Source organism: Grampus griseus (genome assembly GCF_964374135.1).
Source record: "Grampus griseus genome assembly, chromosome: 16".
Taxonomy (NCBI): Eukaryota; Metazoa; Chordata; class Mammalia; order Artiodactyla; family Delphinidae; genus Grampus; species Grampus griseus.
The window spans coordinates 55451964-55469969 of record NC_139010.1 but is presented as its reverse complement, the minus strand read 5'-3'; the positions used below and the strand labels follow the sequence as shown (position 1 = coordinate 55469969).

The 18006-nt window shown below is 41.3% G+C and overlaps 1 protein-coding gene across 1 annotated transcript in view; it reads left to right on the top strand.

Annotated features, from left to right (window-relative positions):
- TLL2 (tolloid like 2) overlaps window positions 1-18006 on the top strand; it is a gene marked incomplete at both ends in the record, with an annotated part of 128604 nt that overhangs the window by 72174 nt on the left and 38424 nt on the right. The window contains 4 exons of the mRNA XM_082673563.1: window positions 2804-2963; window positions 4824-4937; window positions 10292-10470; window positions 11619-11724. Of these exons, the coding sequence (XP_082529689.1) occupies window positions 2804-2963; window positions 4824-4937; window positions 10292-10470; window positions 11619-11724 (559 nt within the window). The remainder of the gene's footprint in view (window positions 1-2803; window positions 2964-4823; window positions 4938-10291; window positions 10471-11618; window positions 11725-18006) is intronic.

The following is an 18006-nucleotide window of genomic DNA, read 5'->3' as shown; positions in this document are numbered from 1 at the left end:
AATTGCACTGAGTGAGAAAAGCCAATTCCCAAAGGTTATACATTGTAGGATTCCATTTAAATACTATTCTTCAAATGAAAACATTTTTGCAATGGAGAACAGATTAGTGGTTGAGAGTGTAGGGATGGGTTGGGAGGGAGGGGAAGGGAGGTGGATGTGATTTTAAAACGACAATATGAGGGATCCTTATGGTGATGGAACTGTTCAGTATCTTGAATGTGGTGGTAGATACACAAACCTATACATGTTATAAAACTGTGTAGAACTAGACACACACACACACACACACACACACACACACACACACACAAGTATACATAATGGTGGGGAAATCTGAATGAGATCAGTAGATGTCCATATCCCAGTTGTAATAATGTACTATAGTTTCATAAAATATTTCTATTGGGGGAAACAGAGTAAAGGGTATAAAAAGTCTCTCAGTATTATTTCTTGCAACTTCATGTAGATCTACAATTATTTCAAAATTTTTTCAATTTACAAAAACTATTTCATATACAGTAAAAAAGTAATATTGAACCTCAACATTATGACCATTGCAAAACTTGTTTTATTGTTTCTTGTGGGAAATGTATTGCTCACAGAATAACACCTATTGAATGACTCATTTAAAACAAAACACATAATTACACAAAAAGATTGAAAATATGTAGATGCAGAAAAGTTATATGAGGCAAATACTAATCAAAATAAAACTGGCATAGCAATATTAATATCAGTCAAAATAATCTTTATTATGGATGAACATTATTACAGATACAGAAGGTATTTAATGATGAAAGAAGCAATTTATCTGGAACATTTAACAATCCTTAACTTGTCTTATTTAACCAGCATAGCCTTGAACAATATGAAGGAAAAATTAAAAATAAAGGAGAAGATGACAGTTCACAGGCTTAGTTCTCAAGGTTGTTTAAAACACTTTTCTCGGTAGCAGATACACTAAGGAGCCAAAAACATTTGTAAGTAGAATATTTGAACAGATGTAGCACCCTTCAACCATCAATTTTGGAAACTGATGCACATTATTTCAAGGTTATAAGGAATATTTATAAAAACAATCACGTAGTGGGCTACAAAGCAAGGCTCAAAACAACAAAGAATTGATACCTTGGAGCATGGGCCACCATCCATGGCCAGAAGGCCAAATCCAGCCTGCCATCTGTTTTTGCAAATAAAATGTTATTGGAACACAGCCATACCCATTCATTTACACAGTGTCTACGGCTGCTTTCACAGTATAATAGCAGAGTTGGGTAGTTGCAATAGAGAATATATTAACCACAAAACTTAAAATATTTACTATCTGGCTTTTTACAGAAAAAGTTTGCTGACCTGTGCCTTGGAGAATAGGTCCTTGGAACACAAAGCAATGTTAGACATCAATAACACACACAGAGAGACAAATGTTTAGAAATTAAAAATCACACCTCTAAATAATCCAAGGATCAAAGAACAAAGTCCAAATGGAACTTACAGAATATATCAAAGTCTAACATTGAAATGTACATGTCAAAAGATGGGATGCAGGCAAAGAGGAACTCAGAGAAATTTTAGGATTAAAATGGTAATATTAGAATGTAAGAAAGATTGAAAATTAATGTGCCAAACGTTCAACTCAAGAAGCTAGAAAAGGATGGCCGATTGATTTGTTACAAAGGTGCCAAGACAATTCCATGGGGGAAAAACTAGTCTTTTCATCCAACGGTGCTAGTACAACTGGATATTGCATACAAAAGAATGAAATTAGACCCCTACCTCACACCATATACAAAAATTAACTCAAAATGATTGAAGAGCTAAATACAAGAGCGAAAAGTATAGAACTAAACATAGATATAAATCATTATGAGTTTGGATTAAGCTGTACAGGTACACCTCAGAAATATTGTAGGTTCGGTTCCAGACTACCGCAATAAAATGAAAATGGCAATAAAGTGAGTTGCACAAATTTTTTGGTTTCTCACTGCATATAAAAGTTATGTTTACAATATACTGTAGTTTATTAAGTGTGCAAAAGCATTATGTCTGAAAAAATAATGTACATACCTTAATTTAAAAATACTGCTAAAAAATGTTAACCATCACCTGACAATTCAGCGTTGCCAAAAACCTTCAATTTGTAAAAAACACACAATAAAGTGAAGCACAATTAAACAAGGTATGCCTGTAATTTATTATATATGATACAAAAAGGCAACAAAAAAATGCATAGATTGGACTTCATCAAAATTAAAAACTTTTGTGCTTCAAAGGACAGTATCATAAAAATGAAAAGACAATCTATAGAATAGAAGAAAATGTTTGCAGATCATATATCTGATAAGGGTCTGGTATCCAGAATATATAAAGAATAATTATAACACAACAATAAAAAGACAACACAATTAAGAAATGGACAAAAGATTTGAATAGACATTTCTCCAAAGAAGATATACGAATGACTAGTAAGCACACGAAGAGACATTCAACATCATTAGTCATTAGGGAAATGTAAATCAGAACCACAATGAGATGCCACCCACTTCACACCCATTAGGATGGCTATAATCAAAAAGATTGATGATAACAAGTGTTGACGAGGATGTGGAGACACTGGAACCCTGATGCTTTGCTGGTGGGAATGTAAAATGATGCAGCTCCTTTGGAAAATAGTCTGATAGTCCTCTAAAAGGTTAAACATAGAATTACTATATGCCCCAACAATTCCACTCTTTGGCAAATACCCAAGAGAACTGAAAATATATGTCCACACAAAGTAAATGGCATCATGACTCTCTTGCAGATGGCAAGGAGAATGCTATGCTTCCACAGAGCCCTGGGACCTTGCATGCTGGAGCTGAGACCTTCTCTCCCCGGGTCCGAAGAGCTACAACCTCAAGGACAGAGAGGATATGGCCAGGAGGGGTCATCCCCTATGTCATTGGAGGGAACTTCACTGGTCAGTAGCTCCAAATGAGGCCTGATTTGGGGCTGGATGATTTGTCTTCCTAGGTGGGCAAAGTCCTCCAAGGAAGGACTTCGGTGGGATGGAACAGACGCCGGAGCCATAGCAGTCCCCCTGCTGAAGCTCCCTCTTGCCCACAGGGTCTAGTGCAATCGACCTGAGGAAACTGCAGTCTCTGTTGGTGCTATGTCCTCAAAAGTGGTCACCTGGTCCCTGAGTCTTCATGCAGGTGGTGACCCTATGACCCTGGTGGAGTCCCCACCAGCATCCATGCCCTTGGTTCCGTTGCACTCCCATGGCATTAACCCAGGGCCACCAGTGCCAGATCCTTAATTAGGTGCTGGTGATAAAAATATGACTAAGATGTCATCCTGCTCTCAAGGGGCCCTCAGCCCTAATAAGAGAGAGGGATGTGTTCCTAAAGAATTAAAATGTGGGACTTGTCATCAGCTACTAACTTTTGTTCCTTGGTGTCTTAACCATGTTCTTTCAGGTCTGGTGTGCTTTTCTGGCCAAAGATTTATATAATCTTCTTCCAAATTAACTAATTTTATATAGAGAACTTTGTTTACACGGAGATATTTGTTATTAGTAGGATTGCCATTTTGGTGAGTAATTGCTCTATAAACAATTTTAACTAAAAGTGTCAAGATGTCACTTGACACTTGGATGGCTAAGTTACTCTTTCTTCTATATGTATGTTTTGGGGGGACATTATGACACCACATCCGCATCTTCTACACTATGATGGGAGCCTCCCAATGGTTCGTTGGTTTGTTTTTTGCAACAAAGTCTTTCTAGAATTCAGACCCAATCCCCAACCATCCTGTGTACTTCCCAAACAACTATTTTTCTAGATCCTTCTCATTGCTTCTAGCAAAATCAAAATACAGTAGTATTATTTATTTCAGACTGATAGATTTTGAAAAGAATACTTATTGACTAGATGAAACTATCAGCCTAGAGTTTACTTTATTCTTGCTCCCAATTTACTTATTGCTTTTCCAATTTCTAATCAGGGAAATATGAAGAAAGGTTCAGAGGAAGTATGAAATTCATCTGTTTTCAAAGGACTTGCAGAAAATTAGGCTCAAGGATACCCCAGCAAGACTAAGTGAGAGAGTGGCATGGACATATATACACTACCATATGTAAAATAGATAGCTAGTGGGAAGCAGCCTCATAGCACAGGGAGATCAGCTCGGTGCTTTGTGTCCACCTAGAGGGGTGGGATAGGGAGGGTGAAAGGGAGGCTCAAGAGGGAGGGGATATGGGGATATATGTATAGCTGATTCACTTTGTTATACAGCAGAAACTAACACACCATTGTAAAGCAATTATACTCCAATAAAGATGTTAAAAAAAGAATGATACAACAGGATTATTATATTTGAAAAAAAAGGAACCCCCAGCAAACACTGAACCCCAATGCAAAAGTAGCATGAATGTACATGCAAATAGAATTTATAGAGCATATGGGAATACCATCCTGTAGGTATAAAATAGAATGAAGGGGTGGAACGCAGTGCTGGTGATTTACTTCAAGAGCCTAAAATTGCCAAATTGAATAACCTGAGTAAAATTTTAAAATTTAGAAAAGTACTTTCAATACAAAGGAAAAGTTGGGAAGCTGCGGACATTTTGAAAAATCTATTTTTACCCTCTCTCCCAATTCACAAACTCCTACTCTCTAGGTTTCGGTAATTCAGGAAAGTTATACTGTATTCTTAGCTAGGGAAATCCTTAGTCCTAGTTCATTTTTATTCTGGGGCACCCAGATGAGCTTTTTTTGATCATTAGAACATGCTTTGTTGTCAGCCAGCATCTAAGGAAGGTATGGACCTGTCATTTCAGGAAGCCAGAGAGCCATTTTTAAGCAGGCCATGAGACACTGGGAAAAGCACACCTGTGTGACCTTCATAGAGAGGACGGATGAAGAAAGCTTTATTGTGTTCAGTTACAGAACCTGTGGGTAAGTGAAAGCAAGTTCACCTCAGTGGAATCTGAGGCAGACAAGTCAGATGGCTCATGAGTCTTGAATTTTCTCTCTGAAACAAAGTGTTTCCAATATGCTGTAATATATAGAAGCCCAGCATTTGTCAGGAACTCTTCTTGCCCTCAATGAACTCACAATCCAGGGACAAAGTGGGTAGGTCAAGAGGAAGACTCCAGAATGACAAGGTGTCTGTATCTCCTGTCATGGGAGCAGTTGAAGGAATTGGGAGTGTTTCATACAAAGTGGTTCTGAACCGCCTTGGGGCCAGTGATTCCACTGAGAATCTAATGAAGCTATGGGCGCCCTCATTATGGATGTACATATATGCAAAATTCTTCATGTAATTTTGTGGGCTCCATGGGCTTACAGACTTCCTCCAGAAAACATAACAAATAATAAGATGACTGGATTATGACTGTCTGTTATGCCAATAAATGTAAGTGTGATATACTCTCCTATTGAAAGGAAAAGTTTCCCATATTAGTTCAAAAACTTAAACCCAACTACATGCTGTATACATGAGATGACTACTGAAGAAAATGATCCAGAAAGGTTTAAAAGCAAAAGGTAAGAAGGCATACAGGCAAATACCAACAAAAATAAAGCTGGGATCACAATTCTAGTTGTAGACAGGCTCTTTTGTTGTTGTTGTTTTTTAAGTCAGAAAGTACTAAAAAAAAAATGGTGAGACACTTTATAATGAGAAAGAATTCAAACTACGGTGAGAATATAACAGTCATAAATCTTTATGCACCAAATAGCATAGCATTAAGAGTCATAAAACAAGCCCCAGGGGTTTCAAGGGTAAATTGAGAGAAACACCAGCAGCAGAGGACTTTATTTCATGTCTGTGAACCCAAGTAGGTCAATGTCAAGTTGACCGAAAAATAAGTAGAGATTTGTAGAGGACTGGAAGAATATAATTAGTAGAGTTGATCCTATGAGTCAGATTCTATAACCTGATAACACATTTTTTAAATGCCTACTGAATGTTTATAGACATTGTTCATCTGTTAAGTATTAAGAACACCTCAGTGGGCTTCCCTGGTGGCGCGGTGGTTGAGAGTCCGCCTGCTGATGCAGGGGACACGGGTTCGTGCCCCAGTCCGCGAGGATCCCACATCCCACATGCCGCAGAGCGGATGGGCCCGTGAGCCATGGCCGCTGAGCCTGCGCGTCTGGAGCCTCTGCTCTGCACCGGGAGAGGCCACAACAGTGAGAGGCCCGCGTACCGAAAAAAAAAAAAAAAAAAAGAACACCTCAATGAATTCTAAAAGGCAGAGATAACATTAAAATATTCTCTGATTGCAAAGCAGTGAAACTGGACATAACATAATAACAACAAAAGATAGAATAGATACTCCTGCATTACCTGGTAAGTTAAAAGTTCCCTTTTTTACAACTCTTAGGTCATAAAGAAATCAGGATTAAAATGATAAGAAGTCTAGATAAATGAAAGCCCTACAATTCAGAATTGAAGAGATCTGGGTAAAGCTATGTCCATAAGAAAACCCACAGCCTCAGATATCCACATCACTAAGAACGACAATGAAATATTCAAGTCAAAGACATAAGCAAAATAAATAAATACATAAAACCCACCACCACGACAAAACAAACCTAGTGAGAGCAGAAGAAAATGGACAAGGTAACACATTATAGGACTGATAAATTGAAGAGTAAATTCTTTGAATAAACAAACAACTGTAGACAAACTACTTACTCGTTAGTCTAAGACAAAAAAGTGACAATGCAGAAATATACAAAATCAGACATGCAAAAGGGGGAAATAACCACAGATTCAGCAGAATCATAAAAGAGTACTTTATAAAACTCTAAGGCAAGAAATGTGGAAATCTGGATAATGTGAATGACTGCCAGGTAAATATAAAGGGCTGGCACAGGCCAGTAACTGAAAGAAATCAGAAAATTGACAGAAAAACGTTCTCCCCACGCCTCCAATGTAGAGTTTCACAGATGAATTCTTTGAAAACTTCAAGAAACAGATTATTCTGGTACTATTTAAGTTTTTTAGAGCATAAAAGAACACTTTCTTCCAATTAACTTTTAATGAAGTATCATGGCATTGCTACCCCCTAATGAAAAAGATGACACCAGGGAAGAAAATTATAGACTCATCTAACTTATGAACAGCCATGAAAAATAGAATAGAAGAGTAGGCTGCCAAGAAGGTTTATCTAAGGAATACAAGACTAGTTCAACATTAGGAAATCTTTGCATTATTCAACATATTGATAGATCAAAGGAGATAAGCCATATTCATGTCTCAATAGATGCTAAAAAGGCATCTGCACGTTTCGACATGCCTTTGTTGTTTTAAAAAAGTAGTCACGGTAGTACAAGAAGAGATGTCAGGGATAGATCCTTGACTTACACACACACACACACACACACACACACACACACATACATATATATATATATATATATCTCCAAAGCACATTTCATGTTTATCAGAGATAATTCTAGAAGCATTTCTGTTAGAGTCAGGAACAAATCAAAGATGTTCATGATCACCACAATTATTTAACATTTTTTTCTGGAAATAATAGCTAATGTAATTTGACAAGAGAAAGAGATAAACACAATGAATATTGGCAGGAACAAGCCAGTGTTTGTATTGTTTGAAGTTAATGTAATATGTGCCTAAAACACTCAGAAAATCAATCGAAGAGCTATCAGAAACAAAAGGAGACTCTATTAAAGTGACTGATTACAAAATTAATAAACAGAAAATTAATTACTTTTCCTTTAATGAAATAATTTGATATACTTTCATAATGGAGAAAATCACAACTTTAATAGAAACATAGTAGATAATATATTTAAGAATGAACTTAACAAAAATGCAAACATATGCCAGACTTATAGAAAGAAAATGCCAAAACTCTAAAGAAACTTAAAAAAGAAGAAAAAATGAAAAGGCATACCATTTCCTGATATGGAAATGCCCAACATAGTAAAGATGTCAGAACTTCCTAAAATAACCTATAAATTCATGCCATTCTGATTTGTATGTATATGTGGGTATGTGTATACATGTATTTTAAGAACTTGAACAAATGGTATTAGAATTTTTCATGTAGAAATAACTGAGAGAGAGAGAGAGAGAGAAAGAGAGAGAGAGAGAAACCAAACAATAGTGACAGGGACAGAGATAGGGGAGTGTTTGGTGTCCTATCCCAACATATAGGATATTAAAATGCAAATGAAGATAATAACAATTAAAACCATTTGGAACTCAATAAAAAATAGATAATATGGAACAAAAGAGTTTAAAATGAATATGTTTATACACAAATTTAGGTAGCATTTTAAATGAGTGAGAGAAAGATGGATTAGTCAATTGGGATATTTGAACATTGGGATAATTAAATAGCTCATTGTGAAAAAAATGAAGCTGGAATCCTACCTCACTTCTTTTTTTAAAAATTAATTTATTTTTTAATTAATTTATTTTTGGCTGCGTTTGGTCTTCGTTGCTGCACACAGGCTTTCTCTAGTTGCGGCAAGCAGGGGCTACTCTTCGTGTGGTGCACGGGCTTCTCATTGCAGTGGCTTCTCTTGTTGTGGAACATGGGCTCTAGGTGTGCAGCCTTCAGTAGTTGTGGCACGCAGGCTCAGTAGCTGTGACTCGAGGTCTCTAGAGCACAGGCTCAGTAGTTGTGGCGCACAGGCTTAGTTGCTCCATGGCATGTGGGATCTTCCTGGACCAAGGCTCGAACCCATGTCCCCTGCATTGGCAGGCAGACTCTTAACCACTGCGCCACCAGGGAAGCCCTACCTCACTTCTTATACCAAAAATTATTCTAGCTGGGTCAAAGATATAAACATTTTGAAAAGAAAAAGAAAGAAAAGAAAAAGAAACAAAAATTTGAAAAGTATTAGAAGGAAGCAAGAGTGTATTTTACTTATAATCTTGGAATGCAGATGGCCTTTCTAAACAGAACATAAGAACATAAAGAAATTACATTAAAATTTTATATGACAAAAACAACACAAAAAACAAAGTTAAATAAGAAAGCAAGAAAAATATTTGTAACACGTCTGATAGTCAAGGACTTGATCCCATAATGTACAAAGCATTCTTACAAATCAGTAATAAAAAGATGAACAACCCCCCAAAATTGGGGGAAAATGTGATCTCACAGTTCCCAAGAAAAAAATATAAATGTCACATAAAACATGAAAAACTATCCAACCTCAGTACAGTGAAATACCACTTTTCACCTATCAAATTGACAAAGATAGTTTGGCAAAACCAGTGATGTCCCAGTTGTGGGGAAACAGGGCTTTTTAATATACTATTAGTGGGCATATAAAGAGACACAACATTTTGGGATTGCAGTTTGATAGTATCTATCAAAATATCAAATGCACATACTCTTTCTTCTATTAATTCCACTGCTAGGAATTTACCCTACCACAAACGAGAAAGACCCTAATGGTTTCTTTGTTTTGCATTTTGTTGTTTGTTTGTTTTGTCTCCCTCTCCCCTGAGGCTTTGTTTAAATAGCAAAAACTGGAGTCAGCCTAAATGTACATTAATAGGAGACTGATTAAATAAATTTTAATACTATGTTGCTTTGAAAAAAATTAGATAAGTCTACATGTGCTGTTATAAGAAGATCTATAAATTAAGGAGGAAAAAAGGCAAGATGAAGGACAATGTACATGGTGTATTTTGTAATTAAAAGAATATATGTACATAGATGTATTACATATTTTGGAATAGCATTTAAGAAACTGTTAACAGTGGTTATCTTCAGAGCCTTAATACTTAAATCTTTTGTAACATGGGCGTGTATTTTTAAAATGTTTTATAGAAGTTATTTGAGTGGTGGGATTATGGGCCATTTTATTTTTTATACTTTTCTATATTAGGAATAATGAATATATATTTAAAAAGATAACTGTGCCCAGAAGGGGAGTCATCTCTAAGGCTCCTCTGGTAATAGTATCAAGACTCATGCTTTACAGAAACCATTGTCTCCTCCTTGTCATCAGAGATGGTCCAGCGGAGATTGGGGGGTGGGGGAAGTTAGTTGCTTTTTTCCTGGAAGAGAGCCCATATCTTTCTTCAGATTCTCAAGGGAATCCATGACCACCATAAAGGTCAAGAACCATTTTTGGAGGGAATTTCTGCGTTGAGAGGGAAGTTAGACAATGAGATCATTTTCAGCTCTCAAGTCTGCGTTTCTTTTAGACACACACACACACACACACACACACACACACACACACGGGAGGGGTGTTAGACTCTTGCTATTCCCTGATCTGCTGACCTGGGTATTTCTGCAACTGTCCAGCTGTTGTTCCTATGTTGGGCGCCGAGGTGGAGGCCCGCAGGCCATATCCATTGGGAAAAACTGTGACAAGTTTGGGATTGTGGCGCATGAGCTGGGCCACGTGGTCGGGTTCTGGCATGAACACACCCGGCCAGACAGAGACCAGCACGTCACCATCATCAGAGAGAACATCCAGCCAGGTAAGGAGTCTGTATGGAGCCTGGAAGACACCGGTCAGGCAGGTGGCATCCATGGGGTCAGGAAGGAGTAAAGGGGCAGGGGTGGGGAGCAGACAACACTCGTTTATAAGTATGGAGGCCTTTGTCACTAGCACTGTCCATCGGTGGCCCTTCCTGGGAGGTCATCTGCCAGAGCTTGTAGGAGAGAGCAGAAGTGAAATAACTTTCCACGTTGTAAAGGAATCCAATTCCATTTCCTAACAGGAACAGAATCTACCAGAACACTGTTGCAGCATCAAAGCTGATAAGCCAGAAAAAGAGTTCTCCCAGTTGCTTTTCTAAGACTCATTTTTGCTGATGTAGGCAACATATTTTTGAAACTGAAATATAATTAAGATACAGTACACGTAAAAAGAGTATTCCTGCCTATCCCAAGGCAGATAGTGTCTAGATTTCTTAAAAATACCTCCTCCTGTGAAACAGTTTTATACATAAATTCATACTGAACATGAAAGTAGCTGGTTGAATAATATAGTTGCCTTAAAAATGCTTTTGAGAGGCTGAATTGTGAATGTGGGGTTGAAGTTAACTCTTGGATTTGTTTTCTTTTGTTCTGTCAATAGCAAGATTAGAGATTTAAAAACAATTTTTTTTTGAGCAAGCAGACTGATAATTAACCTGTCTACTAACTGAGTTTAGGAGTTTTGTTTTTGTTTTTGTTTTTGTGTTTTGCGGTACACGGACCTCTCACTGTTATGGCCTCTCCCGTTGCGGAGCACAGGCTCCGGACGCGCAGGCTCAGCGGCCATGGCTCACGGGCCCAGCCGCTCCGTGGCATGTGGGATCTTCCCAGACCGGGGCACGAACCCGTGTCCCCTGCATCGGCAAGCGGACTCTCAACCACTGCGCCACCAGGGAAGCCCGAGTTTAGGAGTTTTGAGTGGCATTTTGGGAGGGGTGTTGTGTGGTGGGGTGTGACCACATAGTGCTGTTCTGTTTCAAATTTCCAATCTGTTAAAAACAACAAGAACCACCACCAAACCTGTCATTTGTCTGATTGGGCTAACAGAGCTCTCGGAAGTTGCTATGGGCCCTCCTTCTCCCTCCTGTGCCTCCTTTCAGGTGCCTGCCTTGGTTTTCAAAGGCCTTAACAGAGTGTTATGTCACAGGTCAGGAGTATAATTTCTTAAAAATGGAAGCTGGGGAAGTGAGCTCTCTGGGAGAGATGTACGACTTTGACAGCATCATGCACTACGCCCGGAACACCTTCTCAAGGTCGGAATCTATGGTTATGCCTCGTCTGTGTTGTAATGTGCCTGCCGCAGGCTTGGGTCGGATTCCTGGAGGTCTGCAGAGAGCGGGTCTCTGCATGTCCCTAGCACGGTTGGCGTGTCTGTCCTTGAAATACAGTGGCCTCTGGGCTGCAGTGAAATATAATCTAATCAGGTTCCCGCTAATAAGATTGAATCCCATTGTGAAGCTGGTGTTTCATCATGCCCTCGTGTCACAAACAGCAAACTAGAAAAGGGAAATTATCAAGAGGTTAGCTGGGATAATAACTTAAAGTCTCTGTATGAAATTTCCAGTGGGGGGGGGTGGGTATCTTCTGAAGTATGTCCTTGATGTAAGCATGGTGACGCCAACCAGTTCTCCTAGAAGCAGTGTGGTTTATTGGAACCTAGACTGTGTCAGAGCTGGGAGGGTGGTAAATCATGGGTTCATTTTAGAAGAAAATGAGCCTCCGGCCAGCTGGTGGGCACACAGGTAGCTGGGATTAGAGTGAGAACAAAACTCCAGGTCTCCTGCCTGCTGGCTGCGCATGAGGGTAGCTGTTTTCCTCAAGCGTGGTCACACCAGTTATGTACAGCTGGCATCAGCAGGATCTGTTTTGATGAGTTCGTGCTGTGCTGGACCCAGTATTTAAGTATTTTCTGTATTGCCCTTGCTTCTAGATCATATAAGTGTTTTGTATATAGAAGTTTTCGCCCGCTAGTCCCAGTTTTGTAGGTCTTTCCACTCGACTTAAAGGAGACACAGTGCGAGTATTCTCTCTTGGCATTTTTCCCCCGGTCTCTTCTTAAAACCAGCTTGTTTGCTCTTTATTTATTTAATCATTAAAAAAGATTTGAGGTGATTCCCAATATACACAAGAAGAAAAACTAGGTGAGAAGACTTGGGGATGGGGGAGGGAAATATAAGGGTCGATGGCTAAGTTGAAGCTTGGCATCAGTTTGGTATTCAGAATATATGCCATAAAGTCATGTACCCTTTGTTGGGGTTGGCAGAAAACCCTGCCCTGTGCTTCCTAGCAAGTCACAGCAAAGAGGGAAACAATCCATTTCATAAGTCTCTGTGTCCATAAAGATCAAAGGAAACCATTAGGTCAGGAGACATAGTGCTCTTGGGAGTGGAAGGAAGACTATTTACGCAGGCTGATTGGCTCTTGGGTACGGCTGCTGAAAGCATCCTGTTGATGAGGTCGTAGAACCGTGGGAGACATCCTCCAACCCTCAGCATCCCACGTTCCACGGGGGCACTGTGCTCTGGCCACACAGCTGAGTTAGTTAGGATGGCCATCCTGCACCCAGGCAGGGGCTCTCCAGAACTCTAATGGGAGGAGTTTGGCCAAAGTTAGCATCTTTGAACACCTGGCATGGGAGTGACCTACCCTGTTTTCTTTACTCTTCTCCTCGCTCTTTATCAGAAGACACAGAAGGCAATGTGATGTGGTGATGAGACCACTGAACTGAGAGTCAAAGGCTGGATTCTAGCCCTCGTTCTCTCCCATGTACCTTGCTGTTGAAGGAGGTCCAGACAGTAATTCGGGGCAGCTGTGTGTAGGGTCAAATCGCCACCTCCCTGGGCCTCAGTTCCCTCATGAGAGAGTTGGACCAGATGTTCCCTGAGCCCCTTCCAGCTCGAACATTTCAGGTTGTAATTTCTTAACGAGAATGGGTGAGGGATTGACAGATATGATCACACTCATTGCCGTATTGGAAGTCCGAGGCTTCCTCTTCCACGCTGGGAAACTGAGACTTTGAGGGACCTACCTGGGGGTGTGAGAGTCAGGATAAGTGGCCCCTCTGCAGATGTCAGAGGTGGGATGCTTGGGTGTGGCGGTGGGACTGATTCAGGTTTGGGAAATGGTTTAGGGAATAGCCAGCTCACATCGCATCGGCCCCAGGGGTTGCAGGCGGCTAAGCAGAGCCAAAGTGTTGATTTTTTCAGGGAATCAAGGTCAAGTTGGTCCAGGTGAGAAGCTTGTGCCTTGGGTCTTGTTTTTATAGCTGTCCAAACTCTTCATATTGCTTTATACCTTATCTATCAATTATTCTTATAAATTTATTTATTAATATTTATCTGTTGCATTCTCCTCTCCCTCACTGGACTGAGATCTTTGAGGACAGAGACTATCTCATTCTCTTCTAATCCCCAGCACCCAACACAGCGCCTGGCACAGAGTAGCTGTTCAATAAATATTTGTCAAATGAATAAATTAATGAATGAGTCGAAGGAGACAGGAGATCTGCAGTGCTGGGGACTAGGTGAGGGAAGAAATGTCCATCGTCTCATTGCAGTTCTTTCCACGTGCAGTTACAGTGGTCACTTCATTAAGAAGAATCTACAAGTTTCTATTATGTAGGAAATTTTGGATAAATTACTACAAATGGGATATAGAAACTGCATTGCCTTCTCCATGCCTGCGACGTGCCAGTAACTGTGCAAAGCTCTGAAGCCAGAGGCCGAGGCAAGAGTGAAGACAGACTGTCTTCTAGCACCAACATTTCTTTTCTTGTCTTTCAAGAAAAAAAATTCTTTTTTTTTTTTTTTTCTGATTTCTAACCCGTAATGCCATCCCTTTTGCCCCTCGGGAGATAACCGTTTTAACACCGTTGTCAGCGTGAAGGATTTTATCAGCACAGACCAATGGAAACCCATGGACCAAACCCATGAAATAACAGTTCCTCATCAAAAGTCCACCTAGAAGGGAGCTTGGCAAGGGAGCAGCACATGGGTGTGATGGGCGGCTAGTTAGGAGAGGAGCAGCTTCCCTGAAGGGGTCAAAGGGCGGCAGAAGTCCCCTTCTGCTCACATGATGTTATCTATTGTTGTACAACAATCTACCCCCAAACTTAACAGCTCATAAAAACTTATTTTTTATGACATTGTGGGTCATTCTGATTCATTCTTCTCTGGGCTTGCCTGGGATTGCTCCCACGGCAATACTCATTAAGACTCTTAAGACCCAGGCTTTAGGATGTGCGTGACATCACCTCTGTCACATTCTGTTGGCCAGAGCAAGGCTCAGGACCAGCCCAGATTCAAGTGATGAAGAAAGAGATTCTACCTCTTAATGGGAGGAGTTGCAACTTCGTATTGCAGAGGGATACGGATGTTAGGAGGCACAGACTTGTTATTTTAACAATCCACCGCAGCTACCTTCACACCCCTGCCCCAGAGTTGAGAATGATTTTGGCAAATCTATTTTGTAGCATTGTCCCCTATGCCAATTTTCTGCATGGATTTTCAGAAAACTACTTTGTTCATTGGGGGCATTTATCAATGGAGTCTTTAACTGGGTACTTTTTGTAAGATTTTCCCTCTCCCTAGTTCCATGTCATTACTCTTGGTCACATGTCCCCTGGAGCTAGCCCGCACATTGTCTTTGATTCTGTAAAAGAGTAGAAAATGGCCTATAGAACATTTGCTCATCTCAGAGGCAAATGCTATTCCTGCTGATGGGAAACCCAATCTTCATGTGTCTTTACGATTGTCCTTCCAACTTTATTCCCTCTAGTTTATTGCAGTCCCTCCCTCCTCCCCATGGTTGGACCCGGGCTGTGGGGAGTGATGTCTTTGGAGGTTTTGTTGGGCAAGGGTCCAGGAGATTAGGAAACAGTTCTCTGGTACAGGGGCTTCTTTGTTTGGAGAACTCAGAGCTGACAGTTTTATTCCCTAAGGGCATCTGCCAAACCCTTTCTTAGTTTAGCAGAATGTCAATGCTGAGAGTGTCCTACATAAAAAGGGGGGATGTAATTGCAGCGGTTTATATAGGGATGTCTCTTGTAGTAAACATCTTCCACAGCCCACCGCTGTGCTGGCAGCTCAGGGACGTGCAGGGGAGGGAGTCTCAGCTCGCAGAGCTGTCTGAGTGTGAGCCCAGGTGGTTCCTCCTGCTTTGGTTTCAGAGGTTTCCAAGCTTCCTAACTCTACCACGTACCTAACAGACATTAAGACCTGTTTCTTGGGTGGTGGGAAACACTGGCTGGAGGGAGGTAGATGCTAGGAGGCAGGTTCCAGGCCTGCCTGCGTCCAGTTCACGGCTGGCTCCCCATCACTAGCTTTGTCTCGGGTGAGTCCCTTAGGCTCCGCAGGCTTGGTTTTCTCACCTGTAGAGAGGACCCCTAATAAACAGCACCTGCTTCCTAGGGTGTTTGTGGGGATTAAATGAGATGGTGCATTTAAAGGGTCCAGGCCGGGCCTGGCACATAGGAAGGTCTTGTGAACGCACAGCGGGTGTGAGCACACACTCTCCACACAGCAGGCTGCTGCCTGAGTTGCCTGCACTGTGTGGGCTTCCACATGGTCATTTAGCCTGAGTTGCCAAGAGATTGTACTGAGGCTTGCATTTCATGCAGCAAAATGTCTTTCTCCAGGAGAATCAAGAAAACGATTACAAGTGAACACATTTTACGTTAGGGCAGAAGTACCCATTTTTAAGATTCATATGTGATTGAATTTAGAATTTTATGTAGAGTTATCACTTGTGGTTTCAAACTTGGTGAGGTCACTGAGGGAGACCAAAGATTCCACAAAAGTTTCTCTGAAGGACCCAGAGATGAGGTGATGGCAATTAGAGAGAGACAGGCCAGGTGGTTAAATGTTGGGGAGAGCGGTGCTGAAAAGGACATCGGCAGGCAATCTAGGCTCTGGTGTGCTAATATAGGAAAGAAAACGAGCTTGAAATCTGATTTAGGGGAAAAGTATCTACACAAACAAAAAGGAGGAACTCGGGATAATATATATTTTCCAAAGTAGTGCAGAATTTAGGGAAAAGGAAATGTTTGAGAGAGAAAGAGAAGAAAAAGGAAAGAGCAGCTAATAACTAGGTAACAAGCATTTTTGCATTTCCTTTTGAGTATAAATAATTATTTTGCAAAATCTTTTGATGCTAGTGTCCTATCTTGGCTGCGTAAATTAATTCAAGAAGCATGTTTTGAGTTGGCTACGCTTTGGTTCCTGAGGGCATAGAGACAAGGACCCAGCCTCTCTGCTGAAGAAACTTATTGTTTAGCAGAAAAGACAATTATCATCACCCCCAAAAAGACAATACAGTATGATAAGAATCATATCGTATTAGGCGAATAAGGCCCAGAGGAAGGAGTGGTTCACTCAGGATGGGAGGGATAGAAAGGGCTTGGGAAGACTTTTAAGAGGGAAAGCCATCTGGTGGTGTTTTGGAGGATGAACAGGAGTTTGGTAGTGGTCAAGAAGATGGGGGATGGGCAGCCTGGGCAGAGGACAGCTTGTTTAAGGGCATTTTTGGGGCTGGCAGGAGTACTAGCTTGCTTATGATAACGAGTGAGGTGGAGGTGTCAGGAGAGAAAGGCAGAAGCCAGCGAGCCACAGGCCTGGAGATCCAGGTGGTGATTGGAAGTCGGCGAAGGCCCGTAAGCAGAGCGGGCACATGCCTGTCCTTACATTTCAGGATGATCACGTTGCAGCATTGTGGAGGGTAGAGCAGAGGTGGCAGAGTCTACAGGGGGGAGGCCAGTTGAGAAGCTACTGGAAAGAGAGTTCAGGAAGGGGATGCTGATTGCTAAACCAGTGGTCTGGAATGAGGAGGAAGGCATAGATTCAGGGGATGTAGAGAGGGTGCCATGGACAGGTCCTGGTTCCCAGTTTTGACAAGGGAGTGGGAGGAAGAAGACAGAGCCAAGGGCACCTTCAGATTCAGTCTCAGGAGACAGATTCATGGAAGGAGCAGGAGGACGGAATGCATTAGGTTTTGAATGAGTTGCATATAAGAGCTCCAAAGGACAGTGCAGTGGAGCGGTCACCAGACTTCTGTCTTAGCAGATGGTTCTAGAGCTGGAATCAGAGAATTAGCTGTCAGCCTGTAAGTGTCAGTTAAAACCCAGGGAAGCAAGTGGAGCAAGAGAGAGGAGAGAGGAGAGAAGAGGGGGAGGGCGGAACCCTAGGGATAGCACTCCTGGGAAGCAGAAGAGGGAGAGATCCTAACTTACGGCTCAGAGAGAGCAGTGCCTGGGAACCAGGGAGAAGAGAGTCCAAGAGAGGAGGGGCCAGCAAAGGGGCGGTGCTGCCGAGAGGGCAGGTGAGCATTGGCAAGGGGCCATCTGACTTGTCAGTTGGTCGGGGACTGGGGACCATTGCTGGCGTGGTCAGATCGCAGTTGGATTGAGGAGTGAAGGTGAGGTAGGCAGCCAGAGAATGGAGACAATTCTTTCCAGAAACTTGGTTAAGAAGGGACAGAAAGGAATAGGGTGGTAACTGGAGAAGGTGTCCTTTCAAGGGAAGGCCCTACCCTCCAGGAGA